General features: G+C 49.1%; 3 protein-coding genes and 1 long non-coding RNA gene across 9 annotated transcripts in view; 3 read left to right on the top strand and 1 right to left on the bottom strand.

The window, feature by feature from the left end:
- The first annotated feature begins 304 nt into the window (after window positions 1-304).
- LOC123990511 lies at window positions 305-4,878 on the top strand. Of its 2 annotated transcripts, none has more exons than XR_006830664.1 (4): window positions 305-1,143; window positions 2,345-2,607; window positions 4,354-4,454; window positions 4,635-4,878. It is a non-coding gene; the product is annotated as an uncharacterized LOC123990511 (long non-coding RNA). The 2 variants fall into 2 exon arrangements; XR_006830663.1 differs by having other exon boundaries at window positions 4,354-4,504.
- Window positions 4,879-7,530: 2,652 nt separating this feature from the next.
- LOC123990509 (neuroendocrine protein 7B2-like) lies at window positions 7,531-16,335 on the top strand. 4 transcript variants are annotated; one of them, XM_046291062.1, is made up of 6 exons: window positions 7,531-7,689; window positions 8,358-8,586; window positions 10,513-10,662; window positions 14,941-15,053; window positions 15,374-15,427; window positions 15,744-16,335. In XM_046291062.1, exons 1-6 carry the CDS (start codon window positions 7,618-7,620, stop codon window positions 15,846-15,848), a joined length of 723 nt encoding a protein of 240 aa, XP_046147018.1. In that variant the 5' UTR covers window positions 7,531-7,617; the 3' UTR covers window positions 15,849-16,335. The 4 variants fall into 4 exon arrangements, with proteins under 4 accessions (XP_046147018.1, XP_046147019.1, XP_046147021.1 ...); XM_046291065.1 differs by having other exon boundaries at window positions 7,596-7,614; XM_046291064.1 differs by having other exon boundaries at window positions 7,625-7,729.
- A 67-nt stretch (window positions 16,336-16,402) lies between these two features.
- On the top strand, window positions 16,403-17,974 carry grem1a (gremlin 1a, DAN family BMP antagonist). Its single transcript, XM_046291066.1, has 2 exons — window positions 16,403-16,545; window positions 16,742-17,974. The coding sequence occupies exon 2, from the start codon at window positions 16,748-16,750 to the stop codon at window positions 17,291-17,293; it is 546 nt and encodes a 181-aa protein (XP_046147022.1). The 5' UTR covers window positions 16,403-16,545; window positions 16,742-16,747; the 3' UTR covers window positions 17,294-17,974.
- A 2,828-nt stretch (window positions 17,975-20,802) lies between these two features.
- Window positions 20,803-23,921, bottom strand: part of LOC123990507 (formin-like) — a 55,696-nt gene continuing 52,577 nt past the window's right edge. Inside the window, exons 16-17 of one of the 2 annotated variants that reach the window (XM_046291061.1) lie at window positions 23,652-23,733; window positions 20,803-20,983 (exon numbers count right to left, since the gene is read on the bottom strand). In XM_046291061.1, the coding sequence (XP_046147017.1) occupies window positions 20,936-20,983; window positions 23,652-23,733 (130 nt within the window). In that variant the 3' untranslated portion in view covers window positions 20,803-20,935. Of the gene's footprint in view, window positions 20,984-23,651; window positions 23,734-23,921 lie in introns of those variants that run through there. The other variant, XR_006830661.1, reaches the window with a different exon arrangement.

The following is a 23,921-nucleotide window of genomic DNA, read 5'->3' as shown; positions in this document are numbered from 1 at the left end:
GGCAACAAAGTTAGTCTTTCAATCACCCACGTGGGTATAACCAATGAGGAGATGGCACGTGGGTCCCTGCTTCTATAAACCAATGAGGAGATGACTTTCAGCGCGTTCTGTGTCATAAATAGGAATGAGTTCTATTTTAGCCCTTGGTGTCGAGGACGCTCATTGGCGCGCGCGAGCAGTGTGGGGGCAATAATTTAATAACATGGATTTCTACATTTATTTTGCGACGTGTCCGGTCTGGTCAGCATGTGAGGCCCCCCTACTCAGACTACGCCCCCCCTGCCCCCATTGGTCTTTTGACCAATCAGATCAGCTCTTTTGCCAACAATTGGGCTGCCTTTGTAAACACAGCCTAAGTAAAATGAACTGTTGTAAATAATCAGCCACACGAGGAATCATAAGCATTGCTACCGAAACAAGATGACAGTGACAGTGTGCCCATGGATTCCAACACTAGAAAAGAAACCCACCATGACCCATTCCTGAAAGTTAGGCCACAACCTTCTGCATCCCAGAACATCCTTGCCCTTTTCATCAATCCTCTGACAAGCAGTACCCTTCATTTAGCCAGTTTACCTCACCTGAAATAATAGTCGGGGGCCGGTTACCCCAAAAAAACATCTTAAGGATAAATTGGTTCTAAGATTAACTTCGCCTTAAAATGCTTCTGGGAAAATAGGCCCAGGTTGACTTGTATTTGACAGAACTACATTTTTGAATATGATACTGCAACGCCACCCTCAGTCTGATGAATGTATTACATCTGCCAGAGAGGCGCTTAATTGAATGGTGTGTTTTCAAAGTGCCACAGGTGATTCTGATGGCAATAAGTAAATAGCAAGAACAACTAGCGACTTTTCAGAATCGGCAGCAATCGTGTTAAAATAGTATGCCTGGCAGTTACTGGTCAATGACATTTAGGAAGTCTGCTTCGTTTCCACCTACAAAAAAAGTTACAGAAATGTTAAGATTTCAGATAGAGCCAAACCACTTCACTATGCCTATGTTTTGCAACGTCTTCGTGTGGTTCATGGGATAAAAACTGTCGGAAGAAAGCGAGAGGAGTTACTGGTGAAACACGGGTGTTTGGAGTGCCGCTGGAGAGTTTGCCACAGTGCTATCGTAAACTCATACATCTCCTTGGTCCGTACAATTGCCTTTATTTTAGCGCCCCAAAAGCGTAATACTTCCAGATCAACTGTAATGTCAATAACATTGTAAAGCACAATCTCTCCCCACACCCCCGATTTTGAAGTCAACACAGTCGCTACAGTCCCATTCGTTTTCTTTGTAGCCTCGTTTGAATGTCGCGGTTATGCACATTTGTACGGAATGGGGTGAGTTTACGTTACATAGCTGAGTATGGGCTGCTTCCTTGGTAAGAACACACAGGTTACAATTTAAGTAACTTTTTCAATAGACCTCCAATATATGTTTTTATTTTTTATTTTAAGTAAGTGACAAATGATTCATATCCCTTTCAATGTGGATTCTTGTGAACAACTGCAACATGCTGGTAATGATGGCCTGTTCAGAAAAATCAGGCTCTGTTGTTGGTCTGAGGATCGCAAGTGGTGTGAGTTAACCATAGGTTCTCTGGTGTTAAATGCATGGGTCATGGTAGCCCAAGATGTGCTCTTACAGAGTCTGTTACTCCTTAAAGTCCAAGGACCTCATGTTATTTTCAGAGGTAGACTGGCTCTGGCAGCCTTAAACAGCCAAATATTCCATCTAAATGGGACTCGTTTCTCAATTGCGATACAATTCTAGAAATAAAGCCCTTTACTTTCATATCACATTAAAAAAATAAAAGTGTATAAATGTCTATTTTACTTTTTTTTTCTTCCACTGGCTATCCCAGTTGCAGGAAACAATATTTTTCAGTGACACCATGTTTCCGGGCAGCCTTCTTCCATTATACCCAGGTGTGGGGAGCATGCTAGATAGCAAATTAACACAGGGGGTCCCTCTTCCGTAAACGTGCTGTGTAATTTGGCCGTGTGGAAACAGTAACCCTACGAAGTGGTATTTTTGTTTGTGTTTTGACAATTATTTCACACTTAAATAAAAGAGAAGGTCCTTATGATTCCACAACCGTACGGAAAGCAATAATTGGTGATGTTCAAACCGAGCGTCGGGGCTCCAAGTCAAATTTCAAATTACATTTTATTTGTCACATACACATTTAGCAGATGTTATTGCGGGTGTAGAGAAATGCTCTTAACAAAACGCTCCCATACAGATGACTCATTCATTCAATGACTCTTGTGTAATGGAACTGAGTCATGGTGGTTGATCCACGGACCAACTCAAGCCTGTGTTGTCTGCTACATCTATTTCACAGGCTAAGCTGGACCACTGGGAAGCCTGCCTATCCACAGCTCTCCCTTGTGATGTGGCCAGCCTACTGAAGCTGTTCTGTCTGGAGCTTCCATAACCTCCCCCCACACCCCCTCCTAGACATCCACTCTGCCCTGCTAAAGGCCCAGTTACTGCTCACTGTGGAGTAGAGGACCTCGGGCCTCCCAACTGCTGTCCTGCCTACTGCCTGACAAGAACTGTGCCTTCCTCACACTTTTTCCATTTCCTCTCAAAGGTCTCCCGCAGGTAATGTGTTCAGAGCAGTGCCAGGTAATGTGTTCAGAGCAGTGCCAGGTAATGTGTTCAGAGCAGTGCCAGGTAATGTGTTCAGAGCAGTGCCAGGTAATGTGTTCAGAGCAGTGCCAGGTAATGTGTTTAGAGCAGTGCCAGGTCATGTGTTCAGAGCAGTGCCAGGTAATGTGTTTAGAGCAGTGCCAGGTAATGTGTTTAGAGCAGTGCCAGGTAATGTGTTCAGGGCAGTGCCAGGTAATGTGTTCAGAGCAGTGCCAGGTATTGTGTTCAGAGCAGTGCCAGGTATTGTGTTCAGAGCAGTGCCAGGTAATGTGTTCAGAGCAGTGCCAGGTAATGTGTTCAGAGCAGTGCCAGGTATTGTGTTCAGAGCAGTGCCAGGTAATGTGTTCAGAGCAGTGCCAGGTAATGTGTTCAGAGCAGTGCCAGGTAATGTGTTCAGAGCAGTGCCAGGTAATGTGTTCAGAGCAGTGCCAGGTAATGTGTTCAGAGCAGTGCCAGGTATTGTGTTCAGAGCAGTGCCAGGTATTGTGTTCAGAGCAGTGCCAGGTAATGTGTTCAGAGCAGTGCCAGGTAATGTGTTCAGAGCAGTGCCAGGTAATGTGTTTAGAGCAGTGCCAGGTCATGTGTTCAGAGCAGTGCCAGGTCATGTGTTTAGAGCAGTGCCAGGTAATGTGTTTAGAGCAGTGCCAGGTAATGTGTTCAGGGCAGTGCCAGGTAATGTGTTCAGAGCAGTGCCAGGTATTGTGTTCAGAGCAGTGCCAGGTAATGTGTTCAGAGCAGTGCCAGGTAATGTGTTCAGAGCAGTGCCAGGTATTGTGTTCAGAGCAGTGCCAGGTAATGTGTTCAGAGCAGTGCCAGGTAATGTGTTCAGAGCAGTGCCAGGTAATGTGTTCAGAGCAGTGCCAGGTAATGTGTTCAGAGCAGTGCCAGGTAATGTGTTCAGAGCAGTGCCAGGTAATGTGTTCAGAGCAGTGCCAGGTAATGTGTTCAGAGCAGTGCCAGGTAATGTGTTCAGAGCAGTGCCAGGTAATGTGTTCAGAGCAGTGCCAGGTAATGTGTTCAGAGCAGTGCCAGGTATTGTGTTCAGAGCAGTGCCAGGTATTGTGTTCAGAGCAGTGCCAGGTAATGTGTTCAGAGCAGTGCCAGGTAATGTGTTCAGAGCAGTGCCAGGTAATGTGTTCAGAGCAGTGCCAGGTAATGTGTTCAGAGCAGTGCCAGGTAATGTGTTCAGAGCAGTGCCAGGTAATGTGTTCAGAGCAGTGCCAGGTAATGTGTTCAGAGCAGTGCCAGGTAATGTGTTCAGAGCAGTGCCAGGTAATGTGTTCAGAGCAGTGCCAGGTAATGTGTTCAGAGCAGTGCCAGGTAATGTGTTCAGAGCAGTGCCAGGTAATGTGTTCAGAGCAGTGCCAGGTAATGTGTTCAGAGCAGTGCCAGGTAATGTGTTCAGAGCAGTGCCAGGTATTGTGTTCAGAGCAGTGCCAGGTAATGTGTTCAGAGCAGTGCCAGGTAATGTGTTCAGAGCAGTGCCAGGTAATGTGTTCAGAGCAGTGCCAGGTAATGTGTTCAGAGCAGTGCCAGGTAATGTGTTCTGTGCTGTGAAATATATTTAAATGCGTTTCCCAGATTGAGATGCGTATAATTTTGCAGATGCTTTGATCCAAAATGTCTTGCTGTACTGTACAGTTCCTGCAAAGGTCATGTAGTTGTTTCTTCCTCTCTGCCTTTCTTTCCTTTTCTCAGGTGTGCTGAGAACAGTGACTAGTAACCTGGCTGTGGTCTATGCCCCGAGCCACAGCCTGCTTCGCCAGGTCAGGCTCCAGTCCCTCATCCCTGTTGGCCAGGTCAGGCTCCACCCCAGTGATGACAGAGCTGCAGAGTACAGGGCAAAAATGTATTATTTTATGCTATTCTCTTTCCTACAAAGCAAAGGAAAACAGAGCAAGGTTGGGTCCTGCCCCACTTATGATACGTGGAACCATGAACTCTTAACCGTTTTGGCTCTCTTTCTTTACTTCTCTCAGAATGGATTCGTAGAAACGTTGGGTGTTTTTCAGCCAAAAGGCTGAGTGACGTGTCCGCCTGTCTCCTGGTCTGGGGAAAGCTGTACCGAACCCCCCTGGAAGAGCAGGAAGCTGTACCGAACCCCCCTGGAAGAGCAGGAAGCTGTACCGAACCCCCCTGGAAGAGCAGGAAGCTGTACCGAACCCCCCTGGAAGAGCAGGAAGCTGTACCGAACCCCCTGGAAGAGCAGGAAGCTGTACCGAACCCCCTGGAAGAGCAGGAAGCTGTACCTAACCCCCTGGAAGAGCAGGAAGCTGTACCTAACCCCTGGAAGAGCAGGAAGCTGTACGTAACCCCCTGGAAGAGCAGGAAGCTGTACCGAACCCCCTGGAAGAGCAGGAAGCTGTACCGACCCTCCCTGGAAGAGCAGGAAGCTGTACCGACCCTCCTGGAAGAGCAGGAAGCTGTACCGAACCCCCTGGAAGAGCAGGAAGCTGTAACTAACCCCCTGGAAGAGCAGGAAGCTGTAACTAACCCCCTGGAAGAGCAGGAAGCTGTACCGAACCCCCTGGAAGAGCTGTACCGAACCCCCTGGATGAGCAGGAAGCTGTACCGAACCCCCTGGATGAGCAGGAAGCTGTACCGAATCCCCCTGGATGAGCAGGAAGCTGTACCGAACCCTCCTGGAAGAGCAGGAAGCTGTACCGAACCCCCTGGAAGAGCAGGAAGCTGTACCGACCATCCCTGGAAGAGCGGGAAGCTGTACCGAACCCCCTGGAAGAGCAGGAAGCTGTACCGAACCCCCTGGAAGAGCAGGAAGCTGTACCTAACCCCCTGGAAGAGCAGGAAGCTGTACCGAACCCCCTGGAAGAGCTGTACCGAACCCCTGGATGAGCAGGAAGCTGTACCGAATCCCCCTGGATGAGCAGGAAGCTGTACCGAACCCTCCTGGAAGAGCGGGAAGCTGTACCAAACCCCTGGATGAGCAGGAAGCTGTACCGACCCTCCCAGCAAGAGCAGGAAGCTGTACCGAACCCACCTGGAAGAGCAGGAAGCTGTACCGAACCCCCTGGAAGAGCAGGAAGCTGTACCGAACCCCCTGGAAGAGCAGGAAGCTGTACCGAACCCCCTGGAAGAGCAGGAAGCTGTACCGAACCCCCTGGAAGAGCAGGAAGCTGTACCGAATCCCCCTGGATGAGCAGGAAGCTGTACCGAACCCTCCCAGGAAGAGCAGGAAGCTGTACCGAACCCCCTGGAAGAGCAGGAAGCTGTACCGACCCTCCCAGGAAGAGCAGGAAGCTGTACCGAACCCCCTGGAAGAGCAGGAAGCTGTACCGACCCTCCCTGGAAGAGCAGGAAGCTGTACCGAACCCCCTGGAAGAGCTGTACCGAACCCCCTGGATGAGCAGGAAGCTGTACCGAACCCCCTGGATGAGCAGGAAGCTGTACTGAATCCCCCTGGATGAGCAGGAAGCTGTACCGAACCCTCCTGGAAGAGCGGGAAGCTGTACCAAACCCCCCTGGATGAGCAGGAAGCTGTACCGACCCTCCCAGCAAGAGCAGGAAGCTGTACCGAACCCACCTGGAAGAGCAGGAAGCTGTACCGAACCCCCCTGGAAGAGCAGGAAGCTGTACCGAACCCCCCTGGAAGAGCAGGAAGCTGTACCGAATCCCCCTGGATGAGCAGGAAGCTGTACCGAACCCTCCCAGGAAGAGCAGGAAGCTGTACCGAACCCCCCTGGAAGAGCAGGAAGCTGTACCGACCCTCCCAGGAAGAGCAGGAAGCTGTACCGAACCCCCTGGAAGAGCAGGAAGCTGTACCGACCCTCCCTGGAAGAGCAGGAAGCTGTACCGAACCCCCTGGAAGAGCAGGAAGCTGTACCGAACCCCCTGGAAGAGCAGGAAGCTGTACCGAACCCCCTGGAAGAGCAGGAAGCTGTACCGAACCCCCTGGAAGAGCTGTACCGAACCCCCTGGAAGAGCTGTACCGAACCCCCTGGATGAGCAGGAAGCTGTACCGAAGCCCCCTGGATGAGCAGGAAGCTGTACCGAAGCCCCCTGGATGAGCAGGAAGCTGTACCGAACCCTCCTGGAAGAGCGGGAAGCTGTACCAAACCCCCTGGATGAGCAGGAAGCTGTACTGACCCTCCCAGGAAGAGCAGGAAGCTGTACCGAACCCCCTGGAAGAGCAGGAAGCTGTACCGAACCCCCTGGAAGAGCAGGAAGCTGTACCGAACCCCCTGGAAGAGCAGGAAGCTGTACCGAACCCCCTGGAAGAGCAGGAAGCTGTACCGAACCCCCTGGAAGAGCAGGAAGCTGTACCTAACCCCCTGGAAGAGCAGGAAGCTGTACCGAACCTCCCTGGAAGAGCTGTACCGAACCCCCTGGATGAGCAGGAAGCTGTACCGAACCCCCTGGAAGAGCAGGAAGCTGTACCGAACCCCCTGGAAGAGCAGAAAGCTGTACCGAATCCCCCTGGAAGAGCAGGAAGCTGTACCGAATCCCCCTGGAAGAGCAGGAAGCTGTACCGAACCCTCCTAGAAGAGCAGGAGACATACTGCTCTGGATAGAGTTCTATTCATCACATGTAATGGGCCATGTGGCAGTTGTCATGGTTTTATGATTTTTGCGTTGAAGATAAAACATGGGGGGTTTATCAATGTCATATTTTATTATAGAGACATTCTGTTATATCTTTGGAGCCTTTTTGACTGCATATTTAATTTATTTTCCCTTTACATATTCCCTGTAGCCCACCTGTCCAATATGTCTGTAAAACTAAATGTTTTAATAAATAGGCCTTTTAAAATGATTTTTCTTTGGAATCAAATTTATGAAAATTGACGACTATTTTAGCCACAGTTTAGGGTATTGCATATTTGTCTACTAATGTATAAAGAACACGAACACGCCACCCTGATGCAATAAATTATCGACATCGTTTAAAGACATCCACGGAGAAGCCAGGGATTGTTTTTGTGCCTGACAAGAGCCAGTAAGGTAATGATCCGTGGAGCGAGGATTGCATCCTCCGTCAGCATCACAAGCTCTTTCTCACCGCATCCAGGATACACCGTAAGGAAAACGATACATCGTGAAGTCAGATAAATATCGTGTAGGCCTTTTCGATATGTGTAACAGTAGCCAATGAGATGGAAAATATTGCATCTGTTGAATGTCGTTTATTGGTATATCCTGAATGTGTATATGACTGTTGCGGCCTCTGTAGCATATTTGCCCGATGGCGCACATTTTTGTTTTCACGGAAAAGATGCAAACGACTTAATTCCAGATATAGGTTGATTTTGATTTATATGGCTAATTAGGATTACGCGTGCAACATTTTTTTGCAATGTATTGGGCTATAGTACATGTATTTATGTTCTAGACATGATTTACAAATAAAACACTTAGCGTACCTGCGTAATAATGGATTTATTAGGATGGTTCTAGGTTAAGCCAATGTCTACATTAATTTGGTTATCCGCAGTATTTGGACATAAAGCGATTCCTATGGCCGAATGGTGTGTGACGTTATTAGTTTACAGGGGGAAGGAACAACAACAGTGTCTATTTGCACCTGCCTTCTGTTAGTCAACTGTTTACATATGGGTTAATGATGGTTTCTGTCAGGTGGACATCCTTCTAAAATATAATTAGAATGACGTTTTCAGTTGCATTTTCTACTAAATACATGATTGATAAGCAACGTTATATATATTTTTTTTATCTCCCTATTGCAGACAGAGATGGGTTCGACGGTCAGGTTGAGTAGAACCGTGTTGCTGGGCGTTCTGGTGTGCATGGCGGGGCTGGCATCCGCCCGGAGCCCCCGCACGGCAGACCAAGTATCCGAGGGCGATATTCAACGCCTCCTACACGGCGCCATGGAGCAGCTGGGCATCGCTCGGCACAGGATCGAGTACCCCGCTCACCAGGCCACCAACATCGTGGGTCCCCAGAGTATCCAAGGTGGGGTCCATGATCTGAGTTAAAGGAGTTGTCTGTTTTAGTCATAGTGCTGTAGTAGTTGGCTTGGCCTAAAGTATATTTCAGGCTTGTTAATCTTCAATTATTTTTGTTGTCAATGAAGCAAAAAAGTACAGTAACTGTATTGTATTTGACAACTTGTATAGTAATCAAACACTATACCTATAAAACAGTATGACGTGTAAGACCACAAGCCTAGTCTGTGTGTATCTGGGGTGTGTCATGATTTGGCACATGGGTTATGTCTCAGAAATATACTCTCCACTCTATTGCAGGCAATTTTCCATTGTGAAATTAAATGACATCTGTTTTGAAATGTTCCCTACCAGTAATTACACCACAGAGCTGTCTTGTGTCCAGTTCATAGCCTTGGATAAATCACTCAGCGACATCCCATATGTTCAAAAGTAGTGCACTTCATAGGGAATATGGTTATGGGCCCTGGTCAAAAGTAGTGCACTTCATAGGGTTATGGGCCCTGGTCAAAAGTAGTGCACTTCAGGGAATAGGGTTATGGGCCTTGGTCAAAAGTAGTGCACTTCATAGGGAATAGGGTTATGGGCCTTGGTCAAAAGTAGTGCACTTCATAGGGAATAGGGTTATGGGCCCTGGTCAAAAGTAGTGCACTTCAGGGAATAGGGTTATGGGCCCTGGTCAAAAGTAGTGCACTTCATAGGGAATAGGGTCATGGGCCCTGGTCAAAAGTAGTGCACTTCATAGGGAATAGGGTTCCATTTTGTACATGGCCATAATGGACTTTAATAACAGGTCTACATCGATGTGGACCCGCAAGTAAGCTATTTTATATTATACCAAAGCTCCTGCCAAATGTTCGAGAGTATTGAGGGGATATATTCTGTGCGAGAGAGGGCATGCATCTCGAAGCGAGGAAAATGTTTTGCCAATGGTTATAGTTCCCAGTGCCATTGTGGATCTCACATTTACATTTCAGGCCTTGGGTTTCTGTACTTGGGATTGTGTTTGGAGATGGACATGGGACATGTACAGTGATTTTGCAAAGTATTCAGACTCCTTGACTTTCTCCACATTTTGCAACTTTACAGCCTTATTCTAAAATTGATTAAATATTATTTTTCCCTCATCAGTCTACACACTACCCCATAATGACAAAGTGAAAACAGGCTTTTCGATTTTTTTTTTACAAAGGTATTCAGACCCTTTGCTATGAGACTTGAAATTGAGCTCAGCTGCATCTTCTGTTCCCATTGATCAGCCTTGATGTTTATACAACTTGATTGGAGTCCACCTGTTGTAAATTCGATTGGTCAAGAAATGGGCTCCCGAGTGGCGCAGCGGTCTAAGGCGCTACAGTCACCACGGACACCCAGGTTAGATTCCAGGCTGTATCACAACCGGCCGTGATTGGGAGTCCTATTGGCGCACAATTGGCCAAACGTCATCCATGATTGGCCGGTGTAGGCCGTCATTGTAAATGAGAATTTGTTCTTAACTAGTTCATCTAGTTTAATAAAAGTTACATAAAATTAAGAAAGTGAAGGCACACACCGTAGAGCTCCGAGACAGGGTACTTAAAGAATGCACTCTACACAAATAACATATCTAGGCTTAGTATTGTATTCTGATGTAGATTTCAATTTTGCGCTAGTCAAATTGTTAAAGCAGCAGTCTTGGATCTTAATAAGCACAACAAATGTATAACATATCATATGAATTGGCTGACGTCGTACACAATTGGATGAAATGCTACACACAAAAAAACTGGGGATCTGTTTTGGCTCGTGAGCACCACTATCAAAACTACTGGCTGAAATTCAACAAGTTCTGGAGCATCACTATAAAATGTAAGAATGGTAGTAAACATGCCCTGTCTGTCTCTGTCATGACTAAAAAATATATATTCTTGTCATGTTCTGTTTCCTCCACTAGGTGGAGCCCATGAGGGGCTGCAGCACCTGGGTCCCTATGGAAACATCCCCAACATCGTAGCTGAGCTGACAGGGGACAACATCCCCAAATACTTCAGTGAGGACCATGGTTACCCCAACCCTTCCAACCCATGTCCACTAGGAAAGACGGGTAAACAAATAGCTATATTTCTGTTTGACAAGGATTTCTCCTTTAGGCTTGGTGCCTAACTTTCAGTACCGTTACAGTCTTGCAAGAACACAAGACAGACAGTTTGTTTGTTTGTTTAGTGTACTTCGTGTTTTTTCGTCAATCATTAAAGTATGCATTCACACTATGCTGCGCTTTGGTCTCCTCACTACGGCGATCGTGACAGAATAACCCATCTACAATGGACCAAGCAGCGTGGTAACGGCCAGCAGCAGCAGCGGCAAAGAACGCAGGACTCATGGACTTGGGAGGAGATTCTGGACGGCGAAGGACCCTAGGCACAGCCAGGGGAATATCGCTGCCCCAAAGCAGAGCTGGAGGCAGCGAAAGCAGAGAGGCGCCGGGATGAGGAGGCAGCGCGACTGGAAGCCCGAGAGGCAGCCCCAAAATATTATTGGTGGGTGCACAGGGAGAGTGTGGCAGAGTCAGGAGTCAGACCTGAGCCAACTCCCCCTGCTTACCGTAAGGAGCCAAGGATGGAACCAGAGCCGGTCAGGGCGGAATTGGAGGTGAGCGAAGCAGAGACAGTTAATGGGGAGATTGGAGGAGAGAGTTATGAGGGAGGTGCTGTGTTGGTGCTTGAGGCACGACATCCATCCGACGGAGCATGTCGGGGATTTGATGTCACCTGGGTCAGCCCTCCATACTCGTCCTGAGGTGCGTGCTAGCCGTCTGGTGAAGACTGTGCCAGCCCCACGCACCAGGCCTCCTGTGCGCCTCCCTAGCCCTGCACGTCCTGTGCCAGCTCGGTGTTACAGTTCTCCGAGCCGTGCTTACCGTGGCAGGCGTTGTACTGGTCAGGCACTGTGTTTTGCGGTGGAGCGTTTGCTTAGCCCGGTGCGCTACATCCCAGCTCCCCGCATCTGCGGGCTAGGGTGAGGATCCAGCCAGGGCGGATGGTGCCAGCCCTGCTCTCAAGATCTCCAGTGTGCCTTCTCTGTCCGGTCTATCCGGTGCCATCTCCACGCACCAGCCCTCCGGTAGCAGCCCCCCGCACCAGGCTTCCTGTATGTCTCCAAAGCCCAGTGCTCCCTGTTTCTCCTCCCAGCACTCGCCCTGAGGTGCATGTCCATCGGCCCACCAGTGCCGGCACCACGCACCAGGCCTACAGTGCGCCTCGTCTGTCCAGTCTCCCGTCTGTCCTGAGCCGCCAGAGTCTCCCGTCTGTCCTGAGCCGCCAGAGTCTCCCGTCTGTCCTGAGCCGCCAGAGTCTCCCGTCTGTCCTGAGCCGCCAGAGTCTCCCGTCTGTCCTGAGCCGCCAGAGTCTCCCGTCTGTCCTGAGCCGCCAGAGTCTCCCGTCTGTCCTGAGCCGCCAGAGTCTCCCGTCTGTCCTGAGCCGCCAGAGTCTCCCGTCTGTCCTGAGCCGCCAGAGTCTCCCGTCTGTCCTGAGCCGCCAGAGTCTCCCGTCTGTCCTGAGCCGCCAGAGTCTCCCGTCTGTCCTGAGCCGCCAGAGTCTCCCGTCTGTCCTGAGCCGCCAGAGTCTCCCGTCTGTCCTGAGCCGCCAGAGTCTCCCGTCTGTCCTGAGCCGCCAGAGTCTCCCGTCTGTCCTGAGCCGCCAGAGTCTCCCGTCTGTCCTGAGCCGCCAGAGTCTCCCGTCTGTCCTGAGCCGCCAGAGTCTCCCGTCTGTCCTGAGCCGCCAGAGTCTCCCGTCTGTCCTGAGCCGCCAGAGTCTCCCGTCTGTCCTGAGCCGCCAGAGTCTCCCGTCTGTCCTGAGCCGCCAGAGTCTCCCGTCTGTCCTGAGCCGCCAGAGTCTCCCGTCTGTCCTGAGCCGCCAGAGTCTCCCGTCTGTCCTGAGCCGTCAGTCAACCAGGAGCCGCCAGTCAGCCAGGAGCCGCCAGAGCCGTTAGCCAGCCAGGAGCCACCAGAGCCGTTAGCCAGCCAGGAGCCACCAGAGCCGTCAGCCAGCCAGGAGCCACCAGAGCCGTCAGCCAGCCAGGAGCCACCAGAGCCGTCAATCGGTCCGGAGCTGCCCCTCAGTCCAGAGCTGCCCCTCAGTCCAGAGCTGCCCCTCAGTCCAGAGCTGCCCCTTAGTCCAGAGGCTCTCCTCAGTCCAGTGGGTCCTTTAATTAGGGTCTTAGGCCCAAGGTCGGAGGCGAGGGTCGTCACTCTAAAGAGGCCCTTGAAGAGGGCAATGACTATGGTAGAGTGGGTCCACGTCCCACGCCAGAGCCGCCACCGTGGCCAGATGCCCACCCAGACCCTCCCCTATAGGTTTAGGTTTTGCGGCCGGAGTCTGCACCTTAGGGGGGGCGAGTACTGTCACACTCTGACCATGATTTGCATTGTTTGTTTCTATGTTTTGTTTGGTCAGGGTGTGAAATGAGTGGGCATTCTATGTTGTATGTCTAGTTTGTCTATTTCTATGTGTGTTGGCCTGATATGGTTCTCAATCAGTGGCAGGTGTTTGTCGTTGTCTCTGATTGGGAACCATATTTAGGTAACCTGTTTTGGATTGCTGTTGGTGGGTTATTGTCTATGTTATGTTGCATGTTAGCACAGTGTTTCTATAGCAGTCACGTTCGTCTTGTTAGTTTGTCTGTTTTGTTGAGTGTACTTTATGTTTTTTCGTCAATCATTAAAGTATGCATTCACACCACCCTGCGCTTTGGTCTCCTCACTACGACGATGGTGACACCACTATACACAGCCTACTTTTTCTCCATATTAGCTAAAGTAACGTGTTTGTCAACATAGCTAATAGAATTAACGTGTTAGTAAACCCACTACAATCTTGCAGTAACATTAGTGTATAGTCAGTAAGCAGTACACCGGCGAGCCCCGGGGCAATAAATTAATAAAACCAAAAGCTTACCTTGACTTGGAGTTCCAGTGTTGTTGGATAGTCATAGCCAGCTAACTAACATAGCATCCCTCGGTTTGAGCCGGGTGTTTGAGTAACTAAACTAGCCAGGTAACTAACATAGCATCCCTCTGTTTGAGCCAGGTGTTTGAGTAACTAAACTAGCCAGGTAACTAACATAGCATCCCTCTGTTTGAGCCAGGTGTTTGAGTAACTAAACTAGCCAGGTAACTAACATAGCATCCCTCTGTTTGAGCCAGGTGTTTGAGTAACTAAACTAGCCAGGTAACTAACATAGCATCCCTCTGTTTGAGCCAGGTGTTTGAGTAACTAAACTAGCCAGCTAACTAACATAGCATCCCTCGGTTTGAGCCGGGTGTTTGAGTAACTAAACTAGCCAGCTAACTAACATAGCATCCCTCGGTTTGAGCCGGGTGTTTGAGTAACTAAACTAGCCAGATGCATTTGTTAGCTAATTAAGTGAGAGAGAGAAATTGACTTGCTTCGCCTTCATTTTTGAAAAATTATTTGTTCAAAACTGTTCAACTATTGTCTTTCTCTTTGAGGCAGCTACTCACATTTTATGCACTCCAGTTCTAGTTAGCTGTAGCTTATGCTTTCAGTACTAGATTCATTCTCTGATCCTTTGATTGGGTGGACATGCTGCTGCAGAATAATCTAGGGTTTGCCTTGTCTATGTACTTTTCTCATTTGGGAAAAAAAAATCCATTCTCCTCCTTAGCACCAGAAACCGATGAGTTGTGGAGGCGATGTCAGTTTTGTTAGTGTCCTCCCCTCTAACCACGTTCCATCAGGATAGCCGTGCGTGTCCTTCACGGAGGAGTTTTGTTAGTGTCCTCCCCTCTAACCACGTTCCATCAGGATAGCCGTGCGTGTCCTTCACGGAGGAGTTTGGATAGTGTCCTCCCCTCTAACCACGTTCCATCAGGATAGCCGTGCGTGTCCTTCACGGAGGAGTTTTGTTAGTGTCCTCCCCTCTAACCACGTTCCATCAGGATAGCCGTGCGTGTCCTTCACGGAGGAGTTTTGTTAGTGTCCTCCCCTCTAACCACGTTCCATCAGGATAGCCTTGCGTGTCCTTCACGGAGGAGTTTGGATATCTGACACACCACCTTTGAATCAGCTGTTTTAAAGAAAATCACACCCACGTTTAAAAGGAATAAGTAGCATGTTTTTATCTATAAAATGTCTTGAACAACTAACTTCATTTGTTTTTGACTTTAGACAGTTCTTTTTTGGATCCTACCCCTGTAAAAGCAATTTGCCTGACGACGTGAGTGGAGGAGTCCATTTTTGTCCACATTCCGTCTCCTCAACGCCTCTCCTCGTTTTTTTTAAAAGCGAGAGCGGATGCAGGAGTTGCACAGATCCAATGTTGAACAATCTTTACCATGTCCTCTCTTTGCTTGTTACTGTAGCTGCAGATGGTTGTCTGGAGAATGTCCCAGACACAGCAGAGTTCAGCAGAGAGTTCCAGAACCATCAGCACTTGTTCGACCCAGAACATGACTACTCTGCTCTGGCCAAGTGGGTGAGTGACTAGGGCAACTTGGTAAAATTGCCTTCAGAGTGTACAGGCAACTTCACCGTCCTCCACTAGGCTCGAGTGGTTACATCAAAGCTGTGCCCCCCTGTACCATTGAATAAGTCCATCTCCTTACCCTCTTTTAGGAAATGTTTTTCTGCTTGAATTAACTGACACCACACCCCATCTGTGGACACTAGACACCACGGAAGGGTCTCTGTTCCCTGAAAAGGCTCAAGCTATGTGTTTATGATTACAGAAAATAAAATCATGTGCTGTAAAACAATAGAAACATTCTTTGTCACTAACTTACTTTGTCATTTCAGAACAAGGAACTGTTATACCAGAAACTGAAGGGAGGACCCAAAAGAAGACCAAGGGTTATAACCTCTTTTCCTCAGCTTGTTTTGTTATTGTTTGTTTAAGCTTTTGTATAAATAAACTAACCCTAACCCTGTTATGCCCTGAAGGGGATAATGCCATTTTAAACTCACATTTCTGGATTAAGTTGCACGTTGACCGACCAATGTCAATTTTGAATCCAGACGACATTCTTTCATTTCTCCGTGGATGATCACAAACGCCTCTGGAACACCTATAGCTTACCTATTTACCGACAAGAATGTCATAAGATTTGATTTGAAATCCCAGCACCAACTACAACGCAATGTCGTATTTGCTCCCTTTTCATTCCAGAGTGTCAATAACCCCTATCTGATGGGTCAGAAGCTGGACAACGTTGTAGCCAAGAAGTCTGTTCCCCACTACCCAGAAGAGGAGGACTATAGAACATCCACCTGAAACCCACCCCGCGTTGTTCTAACGTTACTAACCCCACCATGTCACATCACTAAAACTAAAGTATATTCAAAATGACATCAGAAAAGTATTGGGAGCGTTCTCTAAATATGACTTTAATCACCATTACATTTCATTGAACTACGTAGCCTACTAACAACGTTACATGCAGTAATAGCGGTATATTGATATGTACAACTTGTGTAAAAAAAATACATTTTAAAAAAGGGATTATACTCTGCTATTTTCAGTTCTCAATCATTCATTGATCTATCAAAAGTATTGATACTCAGTTTATTTGTGTGCCTGTGATGTATGATTCACCCTGTGAAGCTGAATTTTCTGTTTTTATCAAACAAATATGCTGTTGATGTTTTTGATCTGGTTTTGCTTATTTTTTTGTGTGGCTCAAGCCTTAATTAAGTCTCTTGCTGTTTTATTTCTGATCATTTTCTGTTCATTTAAAATAAAATGATTTACTCTGCAAGTTTCCCATGTTTGAGCCATTTTTACGTAGGATCTATCAGGGCGTTGGAGTGGGCGGATACATCCCTCTACTGTACTTAAATCTGAGACAGTACAGCTAGACAGCAGTTTGTTTTGCCTCTTCCAAGAAGAGATCATACAGGGATAATTCTATTTAAGCAATATCTTAATCCCGCAGGGAATCTTTCTGTCGTGTCGTTTGTGTAGGACACAGGTGAGCCAATCTAGCTATCGTTTTCGCTCTACCAATTACGATGTTGAAATTATTCTATTAGTTTTAACTGTACGCTATAACCACTTGGAAATGTATTTGGTTTGACATTACTGCATAAACCTTGCTAAAAGTTATGCGTAATTTGTTCTGTTGATTTCCATGACGGCTTTAGTTGTAATTATTTAATATTCCATAGATCAGGATGAAGACGTCAGTCTTTGCCTCGGCCATGGTGTTGGGACTACTCTTCTGTCCGCAAAGGAGCGCAGGGGTAGGTGGCTACCAGGGTTCCTTTCAGCACCCATACAAATACAACTCCAGTCCCAACCAGTCTGAGCGCTCACCGCAGCAGCCACCACAGAACGGATTTGTCTCCCGCCAAATGGGGCCAGTAACTGCCAACGACGAGGTTCTAGAATCCAGCCAAGAAGCCTTACACGTCACGGAGCGCCGGTACCTCAAACTGGACTGGTGCAAAACGCAGCCGCTGAAACAGACTATCCACGAGGAAGGATGCCTCAGCCGCACTATAATCAACCGTTTCTGTTACGGGCAGTGTAACTCCTTCTACATCCCCCGACACATCTACGAAGATGACGGGGCTTTCCAATCGTGTTCCACCTGTAAACCGAAAACATTCACAACTGTCACCTATACCCTCATATGTCCCGGCCAGTCACCCAGCTCCCGAAAGAAACGCGTCCAGCGCGTAAAGACGTGCCGCTGCGCTTCCATAGACCTGGATTAGGCCTAGTTAAAACCATAGGTGGACACAGTCTCTGTTGGTTTGCTTTCCACGGGAATAATTTAAAGGTACCGACCAATGCATACAATTACATGTGCTTCCATTGCAAAAACCGAATATGCATGAGGGAGAGAATATCCCATCTTAATCCGAAAAGGGGAGATCAAAAGACAACGAAACCAAGGGATGGAACTGTTCAAAACCATTCCAAAACCCTAAACTGGTAGCTATGCCAACCCCAACAGACTCCCCAGTGTAATGTATGGGACTATAATGACTGGTTTGGCATAATTGACTGGTTTGGCACATTGTAAATGGTTTATGGCTTCGAGCGTAATGGTTTTTTAATGATATTGTTGGTTTGCGCCTAATACAAATAACAGTATTACTGTGGATACCAGAAGGTTTGCGCATGTTTGCCATTTAAAATAAGGCGAAAAAGCCACAGTGTAAGAATTTGACAGACTATTTTTGTAAACCGTTGAGAGCATATATTGTTTCCACTGTGTGGAATAAGAGTTGGTGGATGCGTTCCCTTCCAGAGCGCTAGACGAGTGTGATGTTCATGAATATTGGCTTTTCTTTTCAAACTTTGCCCCTGTTAGACGTCACTTAATGTACTTGCTATTGTATTAATCATGTATATAAAGTGGTTGCTGAATAAACTCATGATTGTACACCTTATTGAACTAGTTCGTGTTGTTGGGGTTGTAACAACAGACTGATTGCAAGATAAAGTACACAAATTATATATATATATATATATATATATATATATATATATATATATATATATATATATATATATATATATATAATATGATTGACAGTGGAAATGTAAGATTATAAACTTAAATGTATTATAAAACAAACAAAACTTCTGATATTTTATATCAGAAAACAGACAACTGAATATCAAATCTATATTTCATAGAAATTTTACCATACAATCTAGATACATTGTTTTATTAATTTGTCCAGTTATTAAATCAGCTATTAGCCTTTTTTTTATAAATATGTTTTTTTTTAACAGGGCAGTGCTAGGATGAGGTGCAGAATAAAAAAAAATCAAAATGAACATAAATATCTATCATCCTATTGCCAGTATCCCGTTGAATGTATCTGCAACTTTGTGACCTCTGAACCCATTGTAAAAAGGGGTTTCCTCAGGTGTCCAGCGAGGGCAGGGTCAATGGGCATCCAGGACAGTACAGTGTTCCAGGCTTAGTCCATAACAGGGTGGGCAGGATCAGAGACTGGTATGATCCTGTTCACCCCCCTGTGTGGGTGGCTAAGGGGCGGTGACGGGAGGTGGGAGGAGTCCCCAGTCCTGTGTGGGTGGCTAAGGGGCGGTGACGGGAGGAGGTGGGAGGAGTCCCCAGTCCTGTGTGGTTGGCTAAGGGGCGGTGACGGGAGGTGGGAGGAGTCCCCAGTCCTGTATGGGTGGCTAAGGGGCGGTGACGGGAGAAGGTGGGAGGAGTCCCCAGTCCTGTGTGGGTGGCTAAGGGGCGGTGACGGGAGAAGGTGGGAGGAGTCCCCAGTCCTGTGTGGGTGGCTAAGGGGCGGTGACGGGAGAAGGTGGGAGGAGTCCCCAGTCCTGTGTGGGTGGCTAAGGGGCGGTGACGGGAGGAGGTGGGAGGAGTCCCCAGTCCTGTGTGGGTGGCTAAGGGGCAGTGACGGGAGGTGGGAGGAGTCCCCAGTCCTGTGTGGGTGGCTAAGGGGCGGTGACGGGAGGTGGGAGGAGTCCCCAGTCCTGTGTGGGTGGCTAAGGGGCGGTGACGGGAGGTGGGAGGAGTCCCCAGTCCTGTGTGGGTGGCTAAGGGGCGGTGACGGGAGGTGGGAGGAGTCCCCAGTCCTGTGTGGGTGGCTAAGGGGCGGTGACGGGAGGTGGGAGGAGTCCCCAGTCCTGTGTGGGTGGCTAAGGGGCGGTGACGGGAGGTGGGAGGAGTCCCCAGTCCTGTGTGGGTGGCTAAGGGGCGGTGACGGGAGGTGGGAGGAGTCCCCAGTCCTGTGTGGGTGGCTAAGGGGCGGTGACGGGCGGTGGGAGGAGTCCCCAGTCCTGTGTGGTTGGCTAAGGGGCGGTGACGGAAGGTGGGAGGAGTCCCCAGTCCTGTGTGGGTGGCTAAGGGGCGGTGACGGGAGAAGGTGGGAGGAGTCCCCAGTCCTGTGTGGGTGGCTAAGGGGTGGTGACGGGAGAAGGTGGGAGGAGTCCCCAGTCCTGTGTGGGTGGCTAAGGGGCGGTGACGGGAGAAGGTGGGAGGAGTCCCCAGTCCTGTGTGGGTGGCTAAGGGGCGGTGACGGGAGAAGGTGGGAGGAGTCCCCAGTCCTGTGTGGGTGGCTAAGGGGCGGTGACGGGAGAAGGTGGGAGGAGTCCCCAGTCCTGTGTGGTTGGCTAAGGGGCGGTGACGGAAGGTGGGAGGAGTCCCCAGTCCTGTGTGGGTGGCTAAGGGGCGGTGACGGGAGAAGGTGGGAGGAGTCCCCAGTCCTGTGTGGGTGGCTAAGGGGTGGTGACGGGAGAAGGTGGGAGGAGTCCCCAGTCCTGTGTGGGTGGCTAAGGGGCGGTGACGGGAGAAGGTGGGAGGAGTCCCCAGTCCTGTGTGGGTGGCTAAGGGGCGGTGACGGGAGGTGGGAGGAGTCCCCAGTCCTGTGTGGGTGGCTAAGGGGCGGTGACGGGAGGTGGGAGGAGTCCCCAGTCCTGTATGGGTGGCTAAGGGGCGGTGACGGGAGGTGGGAGGAGTCCCCAGTCCTGTGTGGGTGGCTAAGGGGCGGTGACGGGAGGTGGGAGGAGTCCCCAGTCCTGTGTGGGTGGCTAAGGGGCGGTGACGGGAGGTGGGAGGAGTCCCCAGTCCTGTGTGGGTGGCTAAGGGGCGGTGACGGGAGGTGGGAGGAGTTCCCAGTCCTGTGTGGGTGGCTAAGGGGCGGTGATGGGAGGTGGGAGGAGTCCCCAGTCCTGTATGGGTGGCTAAGGGGCGGTGACGGGAGGTGGGAGGAGTCCCCAGTCCTGTATGGGTGGCTAAGGGGCGGTGACGGGAGGTGGGAGGAGTCCCCAGTCCTGTGTGGGTGGCTAAGGGGCGGTGACGGGAGGTGGGAGGAGTCCCCAGTCCTGTGTGGGTGGCTAAGGGGCGGTGACGGGAGGTGGGAGGAGTCCCCAGTCCTGTGTGGGTGGCTAAGGGGCGGTGACGGGAGGTGGGAGGAGTCCCCAGTCCTGTGTGGTTGGCTAAGGGGCGGTGACGGGAGGTGGGAGGAGTCCCCAGTCCTGTGTGGGTGGCTAAGGGGCGGTGACGGGAGGTGGGAGGAGTCCCCAGTCCTGTATGGGTGGCTAAGGGGCTGTGACGGGAGGTGGGAGGAGTCCCCAGTCCTGTGTGGGTGGCTAAGGGGCGGAGACGGGAGGTGGGAGGAGTCCCCAGTCCTGTGTGGGTGGCTAAGGGGCGGTGACGGGAGAAGGTGGGAGGAGTCCCCAGTCCTGTGTGGGTGGCTAAGGGGCGGTGACGGGAGAAGGTGGGAGGAGTCCCCAGTCCTGTGTGGGTGGCTAAGGGGCGGTGACGGGAGAAGGTGGGAGGAGTCCCCAGTCCTCTCACACATCAACCCATTACTCTTCTCATTAATGTCTTCTCTTCTCTGTCCTGTTCTTCTCTGTTCTGTCTCTCAGCTTGTGGCCACCATGTTGGCTTCTTTCTGGCGCAGTCTCTCTTTCTGTCAGGGCAGGGAAAAGGGGTTATTGTTTTTCATTAGGGACAGGAAGCAAATGGTCTCCACATACTGTACTGTACTGGCTTTTAAGTAAGCCTTGACCAACTAAGTCATTAAGTAAGCCTTGTCCAACTAAGTAAATGCGAGTAAAACCAAATGCATGCTTTTCAACCGATCGCTGCCTGCACCCGCATGCCCGACTAGCATCACCACCCTGGATGGTTCCAACCTTGAATATGTGGACACCTATAAGTACCTAGGTGTCTGGCTAGACTGCAAACTCTCCTTCCAGACTCACATCAAACATCTCCAATCGAAAATCAAATCAAGAGTCGGCTTTCTATTCCGCAACAAAGCCTCCTTCACTCATGCCGCCAAGCTTACCCTAGTAAAACTGACTATCCTACCGATCCTCGACTTCGGCGATGTCATCTACAAAATGGCTTCCAACACTCTACTCAGCAAACTGGATGCAGTCTATCACAGTGCCATCCGTTTTGTCACTAAAGCACCTTATACCACCCATCACTGCGACTTGTATGCTCTAGTCGGCTGGCCCTCACTACATATTCGTCGCCAGACCCACTGGCTCCAGGTCATCTACAAGTCCATGCTAGGTAAAGCTCCGCCTTATCTCAGTTCACTGGTCACGATGGCAACACCCATCCATAGCACGCGCTCCAGCAGGTGTATCTCACTGATCATCCCTAAAGCAAACACCTCATTTGGCCGCCTTTCGTTCCAGTACTCTGCTGCCTGTGACTGGAACAAACTGCAAAAATCGCTGAAGTTGGAGACTTTTATCTCCCTCACCAACTTCAAACATCAGCTATCCGAGCAGCTAACCGATCGCTGCAGCTGTACATAGTCTATTGGTAAATAGCCCACCCATTTTCACCTACCTCATCCCCATACTGTTTTTATACTGTTTTTTATTTATTTACTTTTCTGCTCTTTTGCACACCAATATCTCTACCTGTACATGACCATCTGATCATTTATCACTCCAGTGTTAATCTGCAAAATTGTATTATTCGCCTACCTCCTCATGCCTTTTGCACACATTGTATATAGACTGCCCATTTTTTTTCCTACTGTGTTATTGACTTGTTAATTGTTTACTCCATGTGTAACTCTGTGTTGTCTGTTCACACTGCTATGCTTTATTTTGGCCAGGTCGCAGTTGCAAATGAGAACTTGAGTGTGCATTATTTCTCTTTATAAACTGGGTGGTTCGAGCCCTTATGCTGATTGGCTGACAGCCGTGGTGTATCAGACCATATACCACGGGTATGATAAAACATTTATTTTTACTGCTCTAATTACGTTGGTAACTAGTTTACAATAACAATAAGGCACCTTAGGGACTTGTGGTATATGGCCAACATACCACGGCTAAGGGCTGTATCCAGGCACTCTGCATAGCGTCGTGTCTAAGAACTGCACTTAGCCGTGGTATATTGGCCATAATGTTCATCTTAGTCTATGCTGCTCTGTCATATATTTATATGTATATATTCTTAGTCCATTCCTTTACTTAGATTTGTGTGTATAAGGTAGTTGTTGTGGAATTGTTAGATATTGCTGCACTGTCGGAACTAGAAGCACAAGAATTTCGCTACACTCACATTAACATCTGCTAACCATGAGTATGTGACAAATAACATTTTATTTGAGTTTCCACACCACCTCATGCTTTAATGCTTAAGTAATGCACTGCAATAACCATGAAATTCATTCTAACATGTTTTCTGTTTGAGTTGAGTGGTAATGTTTCCCTGAGACTCACCACACTGTGGTGGTTAATCAGATGTGATGGATAGTCGATAGTGGTGCTCAGAGCTCTATACTGTATGCAGGGGCCCAGCTTTCACTGGGGACGGGGGGAACATGACGAGAGAGAGAGCGAGAGAGCAAGAGACAACGAGAGAACGAGAGAGAACGAGCGAGTGAGAGAGAGCGAGAGAGAGAGCGAGAGAGAGAGAGAGCGAGAGAGCGAGAGAGAGAGAGAGAGAGAGCAAGAGACAACGAGAGAGTGAGAGAGAACGAGCGAGTGAGAGAGAGCGAGAGAGAGAGCGAGAGAGAGAGAGAGAGCGAGAGAGCAAGAGACAACGAGAGAACGAGAGAGAACGAGCGAGTGAGAGAGAGCGAGAGAGAGAGCGAGAGAGAGAGAGAGCGAGAGAGCGAGAGAGAGAACGAGAGAGAACGAGCGAGTGAGAGAGAGCGAGCGAGAGAGAGAGAGCGAGAGAGCAAGAGACAACGAGAGAGTGAGAGAGAACGAGCGAGTGAGAGAGAGCGAGAGAGAGAGCGAGAGAGAGAGAGCGAGAGAGCAAGAGACAACGAGAGAACGAGAGAGAACGAGCGAGTGAGAGAGAGCGAGCGAGAGAGCGCGAGAGAGAGAGAGAGAGAGAGAGAGAGAGAGAGAGAGAGAGAGAGAGAGCGAACGAAAATGGCATTTTTGTTCCCCCCCAGTTGTATCATTGGAAAGTGATACAAGACAAGGCAACAGTGTGCTTTAGGACCATGTGGACGCCTCAGAGAGGTTGGAGAGGCTGTTTGGATTATTTATCCAACCAGATTTTAAAAAATCTATGTCCCTCCCCACTTCTAAAACCAAAGTTGCACCCCCTGACTATATGTCTATCTTAAGATTGAGTCGTGTTGTTCTCACCAGACTGTTAGGGTTGATCTTTCTAGTTTCCACCTTCTTGTCTGCTGTAATCTTCTTCACCGACAGCTGAGCCTCTTTCAGTCTGGGAGAAAGAGGGAAGGATGGGGAAAAGAGCAGGTTCACATCAGTTTCATAGTGAGAGTGTTGACCTAGGACCAGCCCCCCCCCCCCCCCCAGGAGACAAGTTCACATCAGTTTCATAGTGAGAGTGTTGACCTAGGACCAGCCCCCCCCCAGGAGACAAGTTCACATCAGTTTCATAGTGAGAGT

The sequence above is a fragment of the Oncorhynchus gorbuscha genome, linkage group LG12 (assembly GCF_021184085.1).
Source record: "Oncorhynchus gorbuscha isolate QuinsamMale2020 ecotype Even-year linkage group LG12, OgorEven_v1.0, whole genome shotgun sequence".
NCBI classification, from domain to species: Eukaryota; Metazoa; Chordata; class Actinopteri; order Salmoniformes; family Salmonidae; genus Oncorhynchus; species Oncorhynchus gorbuscha.
This window is presented reverse-complemented; position numbering and strand designations above follow the sequence as displayed.

What these genes read in the sequence shown, in the direction of transcription:
- LOC123990509 (XM_046291062.1), top strand. Translation starts at nt 7,618, where the DNA reads ATGATCCGTGGAGCGAGGATTGCATCCTCCGTCAGCATCACAAGCTCT. An exon ending in ATGTCCACTAGGAAAGACGG is followed by an intron (nt 10,663 to 14,940) that starts GTAAACAAATAG and finishes TTGTTACTGTAG; the next exon opens with CTGCAGATGGTTGTCTGGAG. An exon ending in GACCCAAAAGAAGACCAAGG is followed by an intron (nt 15,428 to 15,743) that starts GTTATAACCTCT and finishes TTTTCATTCCAG; the next exon opens with AGTGTCAATAACCCCTATCT.
- grem1a (XM_046291066.1), top strand. Translation starts at nt 16,748, where the DNA reads ATGAAGACGTCAGTCTTTGCCTCGGCCATGGTGTTGGGACTACTCTTC.